Source organism: Cygnus olor, chromosome Z (genome assembly GCF_009769625.2).
Source record: "Cygnus olor isolate bCygOlo1 chromosome Z, bCygOlo1.pri.v2, whole genome shotgun sequence".
NCBI lineage: Eukaryota > Metazoa > Chordata > Aves > Anseriformes > Anatidae > Cygnus > Cygnus olor.
Genome location: NC_049198.1, coordinates 79,339,896 through 79,359,063, shown reverse-complemented (window position 1 = coordinate 79,359,063; position 19,168 = coordinate 79,339,896). Strand labels below are relative to the sequence as shown.

Here is a 19,168-nt window from a genome sequence, read left to right as displayed (position 1 = left end):
AGACATTGTCAGTCTTGAATTCACTAAAACTTGTAGCTTTAAGCCAAGAACAGAACCTAATCTCAAGACTTGCGTTGTAGCAAAGTGTGTGTATCACTGCTTCCTCCCAATCTGGCTTTTGATCCCTTTGCATTGATAGTGACGATTTAAATATTTTTTTTTACTCTGCCAAATATATTTTTGTTTTACATCTTTTATTTGACTATTAGGTATGCCAGATATTAGATGTTTCATGTAATATGTACTCATTTGCTGGGTCTGTCAAGATTGTGCTTTGCTGATAAATTGTCAGGAGTTTCGGAGGTGGGACTAGTCTATAACTTAATACAAAATGGATTTAACTGCAATACATAAGACTTCTAGTCTTCCTTACTGTGGCTGACTGTATACACATAACAGCTTTATTATTAAGGCTTCATAAGCAATATTGGGAACACTTCCATCACTGACCCACTTCACAAATAAAATAGGCACAACAAATTACACAGCATCACCTCAAATAGATCTGGGAATAAGACTGAGATCTGTAATATGAAAAAATCAACCTTAAGTCACTTTGCCATATTGCTTTCAGAAGGTATGTACCAAATAATAACCTTGGCTATGCTATTTATATCTACAGCTCTACACCTGACCCGACTGAGCTAGTGTGATACCTGGTATCTACTTGTGTCTCAAAAGCAGCCATTACCTCCTGCCAGAGTATATATCTTGCTGCCTTCTTACAAGTTACCCTTAAAAAGATAATATAGTCTTTTTTATTTCCCCACTTATTCCTATGAGATAAGCGGAAGGAGGCTTGTGTTTTTGCATCCAAAAGCTCTTGGTTTAATCCCTGCTAAAGTCGTGAGGAAAAACACAAGGTGACTATATCTGTATGCATATGAACACAACTGTAGAATAAAATAACTTCATTCACCAATAACGCATTTGCATCATTTTAGTGTTCAACCTTTGCAAATTCAGTGTTCAGTGTTTCCATAGAGCTACAGCAGACTTTGGTGACCATGAACTTGTTCTGCTGCATGCACAGCTGATAAGTCCTGCTGAGTTTTGTTGTTTTAATGTGGCAAAATATACAAATAAAACCTGTACAGAGACCATAAAGGAAGGGAGGAGTGAAACGTCCTCCATTGAACCTTTCAAGCCCAAAGCATTTCATTTTCCCGTCTCTAACCATTTCTCATGTAGTCTCCTTTCTACTCAACTCAGGATGCAGCAAATAAAATAACTTTCTTGATCTAGTGTTCAGTTTTGATTATTCTTTCTTCCAAGTGCTCTTAGCAGGACGTACTCAACTGAGTTTTAGATGCATGTTGTCAGATTGAAGATTTGTTACAAACTGGCCTCTACCCTCTTCTGCTCCTGTGTCTTCTCCCCGTCTGCTTTGCCCCTGAGGTTTTCTTGATTTCGTTACCTTCATCTGCTGTCTTTTGCAGCCTGTTTTCATCCCCTTTCATATAGCCAGACTAGCCTCAGCATAAAAGGCACGTGGAAGGACTTGCTGTCCTTCCTAAAAATACATATATTTATGAGTACTGCAAGAGCCAGCCCATATTGGTGTATGTATATTTGCATATATGTGGCATGCAAATTAGCGTTAGCCATTCTGTAAGGAATTATACAATGTCCTCTTTATCCTCGGGTCACCTCTTAGGAGGCATTTCTGAAATATCTGTGCAGGAGTGCTCTCAACCATGTGGTTAAAAAGGTAAAAAAGAATTTCTGGTAGATGGGACAGTTACTGGAATTTCTCCATTAAAGGTTAAATTTTGTTGAGTGGCCTGAGCTAGATACTTTGAAGTCTTGTTTGCAAACATTCATGCTGCAGGAAAACAATGAGATTTTTCCTTCCACTTTTTTCCTGGTTTTGGTTTCTGTCCTTTCCTTACGTTCCTCCTCTTCTCTGGTCAAAATACCATAGCTGCTCTCTTTGGGGAACAAATCACTTGCTGGCTGTTTTTTTGGCTTGTATTCCAGCTTTCTTGCCCTTGAAGCTTCTTAGACCTTTTCCTGAGGCTTTGGAACTGCTCTGCATCATATGGTTTCATTATTTTCCATCGTAATGAAACAATTATTGTCTTAAATAAGGCAAATATTTGTAAAAGGAGTGAGGAACGTACAGCAGGTGATAAGCATAATTTAGTACTTGCAGGGGTACTGTTGAGGAAGGAAAAAGAGATGAGAATGTTAGAACAGGGCTACACCAATACAGGAGATGATGGAGTAGAATGGGCAAAAGAAACTTGATTTCACTTTTTTTTCTTTTTTTAATTTGAGGGTTATGAAAGGAAGGAAAGTGTATGAAGAAGAGTAAAGTAGAAATGCAAGTACAGAGAAAATGGGAGTGCCATGGTGGGATGACATGAAGAGAAAAATCAGAGCTGTGAGGGAGAATAGGAAGGCAGGAGGAAGCAGGTATTCTTAGGCAAACCTAAGTGCATAGCTCTGGGTTGCTGAGTTTTTTAAAGGACTGAAGAGTTGTTTTTAACTCTAGTAGTATTAAAGCAAATGACAGAGTTCCTCTGGACTTACTCTGTACCTAATTAGGCCACAGCTTCAAAAATCATACCTTGGCAGTAATGCGGATTAAGATCTTCCCTATTCATTTGTCTTCAATACTCACCACCCTTGCATAGTGTTTTGTACAGATACATACATGTACATTTATATACATGTGTATTATATATATTTATGTATATATAGAAATAAATTTGGTTTTGAAAGTCTTACTTCCTAGTCAAAGAGTGTTTCCAGTGAAATCCATTTAATTTTTACTTGTCCATTACCTAGGAATGCTGCAAAATATGTTGCTAGTGTGAGTCTAGTTGTGATAATCACGAACTGTATACCAGCAGGGAACATACTATATCTTGTAGCTGCTCATTTCAGACCTTCAAACATACGATTTTCTTTTAAAAGGGTACAGGTTTCTTGTACAGAAAATCTATTGTACAGAAAATATCCATGTTAGCCAGTTGCCACTGAAAATACATTTCATCCTGGGTTGTTTTAGTGAAAAACTGCTACTTCTCTAGGTTATAGTTTTATACGGCTATGCTTACATTACATGTTATTTTAATTCAACAATTTTCAGAAGAGCTGGGGGAGGTGCAAGAGTTTATCTGCCCCAAGTCTCACCAAAGCATTGAGAAGAACTGTGCACAACTGTAAAGGTCCTGCTTGTATGGAAGGATCACCTGCACAAGGACTGTAAACAAGAGGTCTGAGCCCTCTTCACATCCCTGCTTCCAAGCTAGCGTGCAGTTCTGTTCTCCCATATTTAACACATGTACTGTGCTTGTTTACAGTAGCTCATCTAGCTAGAAGGAGAAGTTGTTTTGCTGTGATAATTGGTAATTATAGAAACCACCTTCAAGTAAATTGTTGAAAAGCTATTCAGTTGTATGGCACATCTCCCTATGTGTATGCATTTCACTTTCCACTTATTGCAAAGATGTGATTCTAACTAACTCCTTGATTTGAAAAACAGTGCCTTTTGAGGGAGCTGTCGCCTGAGCTTGGAACTAATTTGATTTTCTTGACTTGATTTTTTGGAGTTTCGATGAATCAGAAGTTGAGGGTAGGATCTGAGCTGCCCTGCTCTAATACAATAAATACTAGTTCAAGGTCTTGAGCTCCTGCCCCATCTGCAACTTTCCAGCAACAGGTTACTTTAAAAAAAAAAAAAAAGTCTGTAAATTTTGGCATTGAAACAGGAAATATGTGAACCTGTCACAGTAAGCAGTCTCAAAGGGCAAGCTGCTTTGCAGGAGCTAATTAACCTTAGGAAATAATTACCCAAATATGCAAATGTTGTTTAGATAATTCCATGTGTTATCAACTCAGGTAGTCCATCATAACTGCAGTCCTTGCAGTGTCTAGGTGTTAGAATCTGGCATAGTTGATAAGGCTTGGGTTGCTGCATCACTTCAGCTTGGTATTTAACAATTAATGACTGTAATATTACATTAGTAAATTCAACCTGGTTTTTTGAAAGCAACAGAACGTAACACTGTATTCACTGTATGCACACTGCTTATCTGTGTATTCCTAATGGCTCGAGTCATTAAAATGTTATATACCTTTCAACTCTTAACGCTAGCAGTATTGGAAGAAATGACAGACTGAAATCTGCAGCAGTCTGTTTCCCTGCTTCTGTGCACAATGGATTGCCAGAGAATTTACCCACAATCATTTGTGTTTTTTTTTTTTTTTTTCTTTCCATGGGCTTCTAAACTGTTACAGGGAGAATTTTAAAACTGCAAAGCAAAAATATCAAAAATTTTGAATAAGATTAGGTGTAGCATCGTATAAGAGTGTTTAAGATTAGGAGTATTATAAGAGTATATAAGACTAAAAGAGTGTGTAAGATTAAAAGAGTGTATAAGATCATAAGAGTATATGAGATAAAAGAGTGTATGAAATTATAAGAGTAGCATCATATAAGAGTGTTTCTGGTAGCGTTTTGTAGGCCCGGAGACAATACAGGAATGGCCTACTGAACAGTAATGAGAAATAGGAGGCCAGAAATGGACATGAAGGTAACGAAGAGAAAAGCCCCAGAGGACAAGGAGCCTAAGGCATGGCGTATGTATGCACTGACGAAAGGGCAGGACTTGTCGCAGTGCCGAGCCGCCTGGCAGCACCGCAGCGGCGGAGAGGAGGCCAAGAGCCGGTGACCCTGAGAAAAGGCCCGCCACCAGGCAGCCATCACAGACAGCTTGTGCCGTCTGAGCGCATTGCTGCCGGGAGGAGTAGGGAGGGCACTGCCACCTGCCAGCTCTTCTTGGAGCGAGGTCCCTCCGAAACGCAGCCCAGCTGGTGTAGGTTAGAGCAGCACAGGACTCCTCTAACCCCTGCCAGAGCTCGAGGCGAGGCCGAGCCGGTCAGGGAGCGGCGGCCTCTTCCCTGCCTCAATCTGTTGCTCCAAGCAGCTCACAGCTGTGGCAGAGGTTCCGGCCCTGGGATATTAAATGACTTCATATACATGAGGAACATTAATTTATTAATCATTGTCATATTATTTTCATAGACCGGGCTATTAAACTATCCGATTAAACTTTTGATATTAAAATGAAAAGCTCCATATTAACCATTTATGATCATTTTTTGAGTAATTGCTATTTGGCTTAAAAAGTGAGGACTTTTTTATACCTAGTTAATAGGTAGTGTTTAAAAAAAAAATTGTGAAAATAAAAAAGGCCTTTTATCAGTAGAAAAAGGCATCTGTTCTTAAAGCAGTATTTGTGATTACTCATTTCTACCACATTAAATAAGTTTTCATTCTATTTGCAGAATCTTGATGATCATTCTCATTGGAAAGGAATATTTATGTGTGGCAAGAGCATTTTTTTAAGTATCCCCGTACACCTCCCCATACACCTATCATAAACCGAACTGGAACCTACCGTAAGGCTACTTACAGTCTGTATTATTTTTATGGATTCCCCTTGTATAGACAGTTTAAGAAAAGTGTGCCTCCTGTAGCACTCAGGAAGAGGAATGAATGTAACATAAGCAATCTAAAAAACCCTTGGCAATACTTCCCTGAAATGATTTTAACCACCTTTATCTCCAAGGTAATCTTCAACAGGATTTGCTACATGCAGGTATGACAGATGTTCGTTATCTGATAGTCTCCATAGTGTTGGTAGTCAACGATGGCAGACGAGGTATATTCGTTCTATTTTTATCAGTAAAAAGAACTGAAATATAATAGTTATTATGAAAAAGACGTGGACTTCTTTTCACTTATCAATGAATTAAAGGGTAAATCTTATCTGATAATATTACATTCAATGGAATATTGAATATAACAGAGCCACATAAGATTTTTCACGGTAGGAGCACATGCAAAGGTTATTTATACCTTCTGAGCTCCAAGCTTTTGCTCCATTCCTCACCTGAGCAAGACGGAGCTCAGGTGTGTTAGTCGAGTCAGGAAGGTACCCAATCTGCAGCAAGATGACAGTTGCTTGTTTTCAGGTTACTTTGCATTGGTTAAGAGTCACATGGAGACCTTTTTCTAACAGACCTTTTTCTAATTCCTAATATTTTTTGGCTTTTGTATCCAACTATATATATTGGGGATAGATTTTCAGAGGCATGAAGACCCACTGCCATGACTTCCACACCTCTGAAAAATCAAACCACTTATTTAGACATAGAATTACTGGTTGCAGATGACTGACTTCCAGCAGCTGGAAATCTAAGTTCAGTTTTCCTAGCACCTTTCCATCTCAATCTGTTTCACAAATGAGAATGCATTAAGCCTCAGCTGCCTTCTGAGGTACATAGCATGATTTCTCCATTCCTTTTTGTACAATCATATAGATAATTATGTAAAGCATGACCAAGAGGCCCCCACTTTATCAAATAATTTAACAAGGTGGTATATAAGTGCATTGTATTTAGCTGCAATGAAAAGAAGGAAAGCAACAGCTGCCTGAAACTGTCACCTTTCATATTGAAACTGCAGTATTCAGCCTCATAATTTAAGTGAGGCCAGACAGACGTGGTTAATCCCCAGGTCCTAATGGACCCAACGCAATTCAAAATCCTAAAGAGACCTGCAGTATTCTGCAGTCTACTGTGCCCACTTACGTGGCCAGCTGTTTCTTGTATGGACATGGCACTGGTTTATTCTCCATCCAAGTTGTTTAAAATACTGGCTTGCAACGAGGAAAAAAATAAGCAGACGCTATGGAGAAAGGGCTTTTCTTTTAAACATACACTACTCCTCTGAACTCCGTCTCTCATATATGTGTTTTCCTTACCTTGTGTAGAGTTTAGCAGAGTAAGTATGGCAATACAGTTTATCCTGCCATTTCATTTATTTATTTATTTATTTATTCGCCAGTAACAAAGGAAATTGTAGTTACAGTCTATATGTAACTTGTTCTAGTTCATTTCTTTCTGCTTTTATAAAATTCTATTAAGTCTTTGTACCGGACTGTGAAGCTGTGCAGTTAATGATCTGGGTTACTAGACCACTGGTTATGCTTTAATTGGCGGAAGCTTTTTTGGGCTGAATTTCTGAATCCTTCAGAAGCTTCTTGCTGCTGTCGTAGTCTTATGGAAATCCAAGGATTGTGTGCTTTTCCCAAAAGCAGCACATAGAAATAAACAGAAAATACCTGAAAATAATAAATAGAGAATACCTGAAAACACAGTGTGAACTACAAACAGCCTCTCTTTTTGTCAGAATGTTAAAGCAGGGTTAGGTGCCTACACAAACATTACTGTTACAGGAATTAATTGTAACATTAATATTTACAAAACAAGTATCTCAGCATATTTAACTGAAGTAAATATTTGAGTTAAACTACTCATTTAGAAATGCTCCCTGTGTTTTAATGTTCCTTTTTCATATGTATCGTAATTAGAATGCCTTAGGAAACTCCTGTTTGAGGTGTTCTTCAGCTTTATCTTAATAACTAGTCTGTCAATCATGTTTTCCTTATGAAATTTCTTCTGAAAAACTTACTTCTTTCCTCACAAAAGGAGGAGTCTTTACCTCCTTTTACTTATCTTTACAATCAGATTTCAAAATGTGTTTTGGAAGAAAATAAGCCCTTTCTCATATTGAGGTGATTTACAGTAGTTAATACATATTTATTTAAAACTATGTTCTGTTATATTCAATCAAGTACAGAATCTGTCCAGGATTAAGATGAATATCTTCAGTGCTTTTTAGCAAATATGATAAATATATTTTAATTGCTGCAACCTTAGAGAAAAGCAATTTTAAAACACGTGATTGTTTCAAAAGTTGCGGATCCAGATCCATAAAGATTTGTAGCCATCTCACTCTTATTTAGGATAGGAAACCAGTCATGAAAATATAAGTATAAACCAAAATCCACCTAGTTACTTAGTTGTCTGTCTTCTTATTCATGCTACACAACCGTAAGAGATTAAATTCCCAAAATTATATTTTAGAATGGAACTAAGACCTAAGTCACTTCAGTGCTCTTAATGAAGTTGCAGGAATTCATCCTATTTAATTATCACTTTGATTTCTGTTGGATTTTTCTGGTTTGTACTTTATTTTCACCAAGAAAATGGGGCTTATATGGTCTGTGTCTTCTACTGATATGAAGGTGCTGGTGGAGCAGAGGAAAAGGGAAAGGATGCAGATTTTAGAAAATCACACGACCTTCACTGATCAGCTCTTTCTGGCACAAATGCTCTACAGCTGGAAGGAGCCTGCAGCATTATGCCACAGAGGTGTGAAATCCTGGTGGGAGACAGGAACTAACAGAGCAGCATAGTCTTGTCACCTGAGACCAGACAAATTTTCAGCAATGTCGTAGGCAGCCTAAGAAGTAAAATACGGATGGGTACAGGGCTTTCTGATAGTCTCAAAGGTCGAGATGCGAGTGCACAACCCCAGATGTTTGAGGACAGTGCACTACAATCGATGTAAATCACTATAGTGCCTTCAGTGGCTCTCAGTTTGAATGGATCTCACAGCTCAATAATAAAAAAACACACTCCTCTAACTACCAGGGACTTCAAAGCAATGGCTAATATCTAAGCAGTCAAGAGGTGGTTTATCTGCCCTGTATCTCATAGTCTACAGTTGCAAAATAAATAAAACTAGCTTTTAAAAGAGTAGTTGCAAATACCATAGTTTTAATCTTTGGCAGATTTCCATTGGAGCATAATATGAAAAAGATTCTAAAGACTGAAATTATATTTATATTGTTCCTACTCATTTTTATTTGTTTATCAGACTAAGACTTAACTACTTTAAATAAACCATCAGTGAGCAAATATTTGACAAAGAGTTGTCAAAAAAATGAAAACCAGAGCAGTGGCTCATAATTTCTTTGAATGCCTCTGTTTAGCTGAATTGCCATCATGGTATTTAGACAAAATTTTGCAGATGCATAATTTTTGTTGTATTTATTAAAATAAGCAACAATAAAACAACAGTTTTACCGCATTTAAATTGCAATCTTAAATTTCTTTTATTTAGACAAATCAATCTGCTCATTTTTTGTCACTAGAGTATACTAATTTGAGGCTTGTTTTACCAACACATTTTAGCATATAGGAACATGTTACTTTTAGACAGAATTGCCAGTTTCTAAGAGGTAATTGTCGCAAATGTAATTTTTTTTCTGCAGGATAATGGATCTCCTGAAGAACATGCAATTTATGTTTGGGACCATTTTATTTCCCAGTCAGCAGCAGAGAATGTGTTTTTTGTTGCTCACAGTTACGGTGGACTTGCATTTGTAGAGTTGGTAAGTGTGACTTTCCATTGCCTTCTTTCCTGAAGTCTTTCACAGATTTTCAAAATTCTTTGTGATCACCTTCTTCAAGCAGAAATTTAGGACTAACTTTGACCAGTGGTCAGATACAGATCTGTGAGGATTTCTCTGAAACTGGAAGGTCACTGTATTTTTCTATGTTGCTGAGTTCCACAGTACGATTCCACATGTCTACTAAACCGAAAGACTGTGGGAAAACAAAACTCATTGGATTCTCTTTTCTCAGGCTGTGTAAAAAAAGTAGCAGTCAGCCAGTTTCTGGTCTGTGGGTGGAAATGCTGGAGGTCAAGCCTGAGAATGAGTAAGAATAATTTTAAATCTAAGTCGTCTGTAACACCTGCACATTTTAGTATGTAGATTGGAACTGAATTTGAGAGGAGATTTGGGGGGTTACCCAGCTTTGCAGTTTTTTCCACAAATGTGTGCAGAATTTGCTGGAACGACTTTTTTCAGTTCAGTTAACTATGGATACACCCTGCTGTGATTTGAGCTAGGGAGGACTCTGGTCAACGAAAATCTTCCCTACCCTTGATTTTGGGGCTGCTGAAGATCAAGTTAGTCAATCTTTTGGCCTTATTTCTAGAAGGCAAATTTGTTCATCTTATCTAGTATACAAAGTATTTGTCTGTTCAATTTATAATGCTTTTATAGAAGAATTTAGCTATAGTCTTCTCATTCAGTTGTAAAATGCTGGTGTAATCAGGTCATATTTTACTGAAGAAAACTAAAATAGAAAAAAAGAAAGCTCTGTTTATTGTGGAAAATACATCGACGAAGTAAAAGCATTGGTTTTATAGACAGGAATCAGATGACATATATGTAGTTTTGTCTAAAATATTAGTTTAGTCTAATTTAAAAGTTAGTAAAAGTGTTTTCTGCCTGAATGGAAGAGCAATGCCTTAGTTAAGAAAAAGTATGCATGAGCACTTTGGTTTTACTCTTGTGGTGCTCTAAGTAGTTTTAGGTAAGAAGAATCCAGAATGGTAATACTAGTATTAGTTTAAAAACTTTAGATTTTTATTAACTCTTTTTATTTATTGAAATTAAGGGCATTCCCTGTGCTTCCTGAAGAGTATTTTTAAAACATATATAATACATATAGATTTGAAACTTGAGAACAATTCAGCTGATCATTTTCCACAGGTATTTTATTACCAGGTCAATAAGTTGTCTCAAAAGTAATTTTTTAAGAGACCGGGTCAGTGAAGATTAATAATTCCTTCTATAACCACAACTCTGGGCAACAAACAGTTTATAAACTGGTTGCATTGTTGTGTGACTGTTGCTCCTCATGTGCAGCGAAGGGTAGGGGAGTATCTGTTCTGTCGTCTTCTCCGTCTTAAGCCACGATTTTCATCTGCCATGTGTTTCAACCTAGGTTGTTGTGGTGTGCCTTGTATTTCAAAAACAAAATGTTAGCAGAATTTTTGTAGACTTTGTAAAACCGTGTTGTTTGGGTCCCTGGCCACCTACAGATAAACTCACTTAACATAAGGCAGAAATAAAAAACAACCGGAGACCTTTCTCACCGTTTCCCAAACAAAGCGCTTATTTGAAGGCGGCTTGGAGAGCCGGCGGGTAGAGTTTTTCCATCAGGTTTCAGTCAATGGCTTGAGGTGGCATGGGTAACAGATGACCAACGTGTCATTCCCATTTTGCCTGTTTCTCTTGTCACACTGGTGGATATTTCTTCACTTTTGTTCTACTTTAATATGAAGCACACAGATGTTTCAGAACAAGACTTGACTTCTGACCTTGGGGCTTCTAGGGTCAGGGTGCTCAGGGCCTGTGAAATTATCACAAGCTGAGCTAAAGTTTTTATCCATCACAGGAAGTAACCAGTAAGTAAGAAGTTAAAAAGGAGCTTTGTCAGAGAGACAAGATGGTCTCAGTAAGGGTCAGCTTCTGTAGTCTGCTATCTCTGCAGGAGATGCATGCCTGAGAGGAAGAATATAATATATAACCATTGGCACATCACATATCTGTCATGCAAAACTAGATCTGAGAAGTATATTTAATGTACCCTGATTGTTTTTTAAAAAAATCAAATGATATTAACACCTGGTTCTGGTAGAAGTAGTTTGAAGTCTGAGTTCCATTGAAAGCAGTTTAATAAAATAGTGCGTACACTGAAGTAGACATGAGATATAAGTGAAATAAACCTTGAAGTATTTTATCAGGGTATTAGTTTGTAAAATTTTATTTTGTTATTCTTTCCTTTCTCCCCAACTTTATATCCATATGGCATTTAGTAATTGCAAAGAGTTAAAAAAAAAAAAAAAAGAAAGAAAAAGAAACAGCAGCTGATGGGCATAGTGTCTTACCACAAATACATATTTGATCACTTCACTTTCTCTCGTGGTATGTTGCGGGGTAGATCATGAGGGTGATATAGCAGCTACACCATAGAGGTGCCCCTACACTTGCTACACAAGGATTTGGGGTCAATCGCTTCATAGAAATGTAGGTTACAGTAGTCACAGAGACCCTTTGCACAGCTGCTCCTTCTGACTCCGTTCCTTTTTACAGGGGAGTGGTGTGAAGCATGTGGCTTTAATTTGGAGTGGAGATTTCTGCCTGGGCCCTTTGCGTTTGATTGTGCCCACAGGGGAAAAGAAAAGCAAAGAAGTCAAAAAACACTTGGGTTTTCAATGAATATCTTTTGAATTCATTTTGTACGCTCAGTGCTGCTGGATCTGTCCTGATTGTTTGCAATCATCTTAATCACCAGAGATTTCTGGTTCATCATTTCTTCATGGCGCAAGGCACTGGATACAAACCTGGCACGTTCGTGTTAAGCAGAGAAGAAAACTGATATTAAGCAATGACTTGTTCGTGGCTGTTGGTAGCATCAACGTAGCAGCCGTGAAGTTGGTACAAAAGGAGAAGCATATATGTTTGTTCCTTGCAAGTCTTTGGTGGTCAAACCTCGCCTCAGCTCTGAATTTGACCTCACAACAAAAATCAAGCTATGTCTTGCAGTCCCTTACTAAACTGGCCAGTAACACTTGACTACAATTTTCAGATACGTGCCACAACATCTAACATTTTAATTGGCATTTGCAGCTTTTCTGGCTGCATTTTTGCATGTTTGTGGCTGTATGATGTTAAGAAAAACAGGGCAAATCTGTAACATCATACTTGAATGCACAGAAACTGTTATCCAGTTACTGCTATGTAGGAACACATTTTCTGTACCTTACTGAGTCATAGATTACTAGGGAAATAATTGAAAGTGATTGAACATGTGTGGGAACTAAAGTTCCACCAATAAATGTAATTAGTTATATTGTTTATAGCTTGAATTACAAACGCTAATCATAAATCATATGCTAAAATGTATCTTAATATTTAGTAATTAAAACTTTGTGTAACTGTGGCTTGAAATTAAATGTGCATCTAATAATATCGAAACATAAATTACTTTTTAAATATACAACACTAAAAATAGTTGTTGGGTCACTGTGTTCTGCTAATTACTGATTTTGAAAATCTCAAAACATGATTCATGAACACATCTCATCTTCTTACTTCTGTTATCCCTTACCCAGTGTAGAGAGGGATTTATTTTCAGAAGCAGCTTGCTGTAGTTGATGGTAAATTGTGGAACTTTCCCAACTCCCAGCTTATAATAATTTTATGAAATTTAACAGAAAGTGAGAATTTCAAGTTGATGGAGTCAATTTTATATTTAGTTTACAGAAAATAAGTTTCTGGTACAACGCCTCCTTTGAGTTTTTCTGCCAAATTTTGTGGGTTTACAATTATTTTGCTTTAAAAAGAATGTTTTCCCTTGTCATTGCCTGCATGAAAGACCCTCGCAGAAGGAGAAATGATATCTTGGGCACCACTGCTTACCTGAGTCCTGTGACCATCCACTGCAGATCTAATTACAATAGCGGGGACTGCGTGCCTGTAGAGGTGGAAAGAAAGGCTGGTCCTAGGATGCGGGGTGACATTTAAAACTATCCATGCCTGTCATTATAAAAGTCACTCATGACAACTACTCATTTCAGAGTCATGAGAATTGTTAAATCTAAGCTTTCAAAATTATCAGTTGGGTATTCAACATCATGAGATTTAAAAAAAAAAAAAAAAAAAAAAGATTTTTTGGAATATTTCTCTTCTTTGCCTTATATATTCCTGAGACCTTGGGCTTTGCCTTTTAATGGGTTTCACAATGAACCAAAAGTGTACCTTTTTTGTTTACCAGTAACTCTATCATTGCAGTTAAATAATATCTCTAAGAAAACAACTACCTAATATCACGGTAATCATGACAAAATTGTGAGAATTGACAGTGGTATCTCCAGCTTACAGCATTCACTTTAAAAATACAAAGTGTATGGGGGAATGCGATATAATTAAAAAAGAAGAAGGAAAGTAGGCTCATTGTCTTTGAATAAATGAGAGACTATTCATTATAGTCTTTGCTGGCTAAAATGTTGGACGTATATATTGGCAATTTGCACAGAGGTGTAGATAAAATTGTGTGTGTATGTGTGTGTGTATTTTTAAGCAGCTTTGTTAAAATGAGTGCCCTTAAAACATGCTTTTCAAATTACAGTACCCACCATAGTGTGCTAATTCCATCAAAATCATCCAATTTTGTCCATTTAAAATAATTTTAGCCCCATCATTTTAAGATATGCTCTTCAATACACTGCCACTTTGTTTTGTTGCATTGTGCTGAGTACAGCAAGGACCTAACCCTAGCTAGAGATAATAGATGTCGTAATGATAACGATGATAAACGGACACATGCCGAACTACATGGGAGCGAGCCTCTGTGGCTGCACCACTGTTCTGGCACAGGCAAAATGATGTTTAAGAACCTTAATGATTTGGCTGTGAACCTGTCATTAGCTTTTCATTAATGTGATTTTATGAAATTTCAGACTGAATCATTTGTTATATTTAGTTTACTTTATTATTATTATTGTTATTTGTATATAAATTTATTTATTTATTCATTTATTTACTGTATTTCATTTGGCTCAAGAACTGGTAAGCATCGATTGGGTATTGTGTATATGCAACTCTTAATTCCCCTGTCTGACCTATTACATTGAAATGGATCTACTGATGTGTGGCAGGAGTAACACATGATCTGTGATAGCCATAAGAGGCACGGGAGAGAGAAGAGAGCTGAGGAGCAAAACTTCTCGGTGACCCAGATCTATAGTGGAGGAAAGAAAACAAAATGTCTCTGTAGTTTAACACTCTGTAGTTTAACTTCAAATTGAAAAAAAAAAAAAGAGATTCTTTAAATGTTGAATGTCAACTGAAATTAGGGAAAGCAGTATGGGGCCATGTCTCATGGGTTTGTGGGGACTTGGGTTGTATGTCCAGTGTTTGGGCAGATCATTTCACCCAACTGAACCTGCCTTAGGTCTCATCTTTTTGTCTTGTCTGCTTTAGTTATGAGCTCTATGGGTCAGGTCAGCTGTTCTTAGGACGCCCCCAAAATAAGTCTAAAAATAAAATAAGTATCTTGAGTTATTTTTATTTAGTTATTTTAGCTATACTCTCTTGTGCTTCGTGGAGGAGTGTTTGTCCATCTGAAAAGGGAAAACAAGAAACAATGGTGAACAATAGGACCTAAAGGAGAAACAGTCTGGGTTCTGTAAAAAGAGTTGGACTAGGACCACTACCAGAGTCACCGAGGTTTGGCCTTGGGGCTTTTTTTGTTGTTTTTTTTGTTGTTTTTTTTTTTATTTTGCATTTGCATGGAACCAAAAGTAAGTATGCACTAAGGAAATTAGCTCATCACATAAAGTAGTGAAGTCACCATTAGTATTCAGGAGCAGAATTTCTATAGTAATAGAAATTAAAGGAAATAATGCAAACTTGGAGATATATTTACTGGCTCATCATCTGAATTTGTAAATAAACTGTGATTGCACTAATAGGAAACAGCAAAGAAAGGGAAGCCCTTGGAGTTGTGATTTGATCAGCAATAGCTGTAAGTGAATGACCAGATAAAGCAATAAAAGAGGCAAATGTGATCCTGTGATTTGTTCGCTGTTTCTGTCAGAGGAAGAGAAATATTAATGCTGGCCAGCGTGCTGGTGAGATTTATCTTAGATAATTTAAGACAATCCTGATTGCCCACATTTGGAAAGATTAATTCCAGATGGAAGAGATGGAGGGAAGAAGTGTCAGGATGCTCAGAGCGATGGAGAGCCCATTTTACGGGAAAAGAGGAAAGATATGCTCACGTGAAGTGGTGCAATGCCACATGGAGATGTCCCACCTGCCTAGAGCACTGGGATCAATACAGTCATAGAAACAGTGCACATATCCTCTGGGCTTATCAGTCTTATTAAGAATGGTGTAATTTACTAATACACTTAACTTTGATAGCTTCTGCAAAAAGTAAGTTCAGTGTCTGTTCTGTATTGTGCTACCGAAGGAGACTTTAAAAAAGCATGGCTTGTTTAGCCTGGCGAAGGAAAGCTTAGAGGGATTGATAGCACTCTGTAAATATATCAGGAGAGTAAACAGCAGGGAGGGAGAGCCATTTAAGCCAAAGAACAATGTTGGCACAGGAACAAATGGATTAAAAGTGGCCATGAATAAATTTAGGGTAGAATTAGGTCTCTCACCATTAGATCAGGAAGGTCTATTTGGGAACAAGAGGACTGGGACAAAACTCCTACCTAGCTTGACCCACATAGGACAAGAATTGTGAGAGTAATTGGCTGGGACAGCAGGGCCTTGGTCTGACCCAGGAGTCTATGTTCCTGTGAAAGCAAGTGTGTGCAGGTGGGTATTTTTAGCTGCAAACAATTGGACCTATTTTGGATTAATTTTTCTAGAGACTCTCTCTGACTCCAGGCTCACTCCATGGCTAAATTTCCCATTTCAAACTCTGGAAGCACTGAGTTTGGTCCAATACCAGATCAACCCCACAAACAACAGTGTTTACAAACAACATTTTGTCTCCTCACCTGTTTTTGGAAATAGTAGACTTATTTCTGCCGATGATTTTTTAAATGTATAAATTTCAGCCTGCAGTAGAAAGCAACAAGGATTGCAGATTCACTTGTCAGTGGTTACAGTAGTGAGCAAGTGAAATGACAGATCTATCAAAAAGTATTAAAGTATCACTGCCTGCTTTATTGATGGCAAGTTCTTATAATGTTTGGTTGCTACTGACATATACATACAAATACACGTATATATACATTTTTTTCTCATTTTATCACACGGCAGATAAGCATTTTAGGTGATGGTTAAGTTCCCCTCTTTCAGCCTAAATAAGTAAGTTGACAAGTCTGCACTGGTATTGTTATTTAACTTGGTACCATTTATTATTATTATCCATTTGCATCGTAGTAGCAACCACATAGTCGCGCCTTGTCCTGAAGAGCTTGCAGTCTAGAGAAAGGCTAACAGGAGAGGCAGAAGAATGATGAATGATTACCAAGTAGAGGCACACAGTTCACAGTACTGTGGCTGCATGTCCTTTTCCGTCCTTTTTTCCTTTTTTATTTTTTATTTTTTGGTTGAGTTTAGACATCCAGTGTAGGCATCCAGTTTCTTAGTTCATCCCTGACCCTCTCAACCTTGGATGATGGTAGGGGATCGCTGTAAGGATCAACATCTCTCCCTTTCCCAAGAGCTGGCTGTCCTGCCACTTCCAGAGCAGGACTCAAGTTTTGAATATTCATCCCTACTCGTTACCTTACTCTGGATAACTTGCTCGACCTCATTACATTTTGCTTCCTCTTAATCATTTGCTAATTTAATATCTCATGCTTCGCTCAGTTTAATCCATGGTCTGCAGGCTAGCAGTACATGTGCCCCTTCCCTGCTTCTTCCAAAAGGAGAAGGGCAGTGTTTCACGGCCCGAAACAATACACCGAATACTAATTGCCTGCACCACCCATCATTACTTTACATCTCATTGGCCTGTTCATATTAATTTTCTAGTTTGACACCGAAGTTGGAATGCTAATTATAAAATGAATTAAGAACTGGAGGTGGGTAAAAGTAAGAGTTACTTGGAAATCCGTTTACTTGGAAGTACATGTTTATGTCCTCTGGAATTTGGAGGTCAAAGGCAAAGCACTTTCTGTGTTTCCCTGCAGTGACTTTTTTAGAGCCCCATGATCTCAGTAGTTTTATATTTTCATAATTTCTTTTCATTACTTTAAATTCAGTGCACTACACTGTGAGCAGTTATTTTTAGATTCTGGTAAGAAAAGCTTTCTGATCTTCAGCAATTGTTCTCGTACTTCCATCCACTTGTTTCTATTGTAGCCCAATGATATATATAACTAGGTCTTCTTTTTTCTTTTTTCTTTTTTTCTTTCTTGTATTCCTTTCTGAATTCTATATTATTTGTCAACATTTTTCTCATAGTTTGCTAAGAATTAAACTCTATGTTGTAAATGTAGTTACTATAGTTAGCTCAAGGCAAACTTCAGCACCTTTGTTCTGCTGTGCTACATTTTGGTCAATGCAGCCAAAACTACTCAATTTTTTTTTGCAAAGTTGCTTTGAATTTCATAACTGCTAATGTTCACAGATACAGTATTTTAGTGTCCTCAATTTCCCTTTCCCCAGTGGTATTGAGAGATGATTTTATTTCCAACAATACTACCTCACATTCTTCCAAATTAAATCTATCTCCATTCTGGCCTTGCTACGCAGGATGACAAACTAGATTGTCATAATAATCCCTTTTGTGCTAAAAGTCTATGAATCTTGGAAGCTCATTTTGTATTTCTTTCATGCCTTACTTCTCTTGGCAGTTTCTCTCACTTTAATGTCACCTGCAAATTTAATTAATTCCAGATCATTAATGAAGATGTTAAATAAAACCATATTTGGCATCTATCCCTATATCTGACTAGAAACTTCCTTCTGGCTCAATAAATTCCTTTGTATCAGTATCCTCTCCTCCATTGTTTTAACTGTTTTAAATTCTGTGAGACAGCTTACTTATCAGTCAGTTTATTTTTCATTTCAAATTCTAGCTTAAAAAAAAAAAAGCCAAAGCACAGAACCACATTCAGAGAACATGTGGCTTGTCCTTTCAATTGTGAGTATCAGCTTCAGCCCTGGAACCTGACAAAGCCAACGTGATAACGTGGGTGAAACCATCTCTTCAAGATGTGTTGTCTGCCGCTGATCAGAATAGTTAACTCCCAAGACCCAGTTTCTCGTTAATTTCCATTAATTTCCTCACTGGTTGCCCCAACTTTGCAGAGATGCTAATTGTAATTTTTTGATGTGCATCTCCATACAGTTGTTTTGTGTCTGAATCATCTCGTGCTCACCAGAGCTCTTTCAGACTGTGGGAAATGCATCACTTATAGTGGGAGACAGTTTTCTGTCCCAAACCTCTTACCATCAGATACAACTTTTTACCCATTTGGTATATACCTTTCCATTTTCCTCATCCTCTGCAGGTGCACTGGACAAGAAAGTGACATTTCTGGAACACCACTTTACGTAGGTGTGGTGTCTGCACCTAAAAATGGTTGTACATTGGTCTGACTGAAGACTCAAATAACAAGAGTAGTGTTGTTGTTTGGTTTTTGTTTTTTTTTCAGAAGGTACAATATGAAAAATCCTGTCATTTTATTTAACTTTGTAGGCTGTTCTGTGTATCTGTAGGCTGGGGTGCAGAACAGGTTAGTAGTAAAGATTATACAACGTATGACATCATCACAGTCTGAAGGGATTGCAGATGTCTTTAAATGCATGTATGAACACTAATAAGAAAAGTAGAAGTTTTGGATTTGCTCACATGATGGAGAAAGTGGGAATATCACATATTATTCCCTGACAGCTTTTGTGATGTGTTTAGATTTTATCTGAAATATTAGGCTGTTTTAAATTCTTTTTTTTAATGAAAAATAAGCACTTAA

The 19,168-nt window shown here is 37.4% G+C and overlaps 1 protein-coding gene across 10 annotated transcripts in view; it reads left to right on the top strand.

Annotated features, from left to right (window-relative positions):
- FAM172A (family with sequence similarity 172 member A) overlaps positions 1-19,168 on the top strand; it is a 234,008-nt gene that overhangs the window by 143,988 nt on the left and 70,852 nt on the right. For 5 of the 10 annotated variants that reach the window (XM_040540846.1, XM_040540844.1, XM_040540843.1 and 2 more), the window contains exon 8: positions 9,138-9,257. The exons of 1 other annotated variant lie outside the window; for it this stretch is intronic. In XM_040540846.1, coding sequence (XP_040396780.1) covers positions 9,138-9,257 — 120 coding nt within the window. Of the gene's footprint in view, positions 1-9,137; positions 9,258-11,813; positions 12,735-19,168 lie in introns of those variants that run through there. 4 more of the 10 variants (XM_040540851.1, XM_040540852.1, XM_040540850.1 and 1 more) reach the window with 3 other exon arrangements.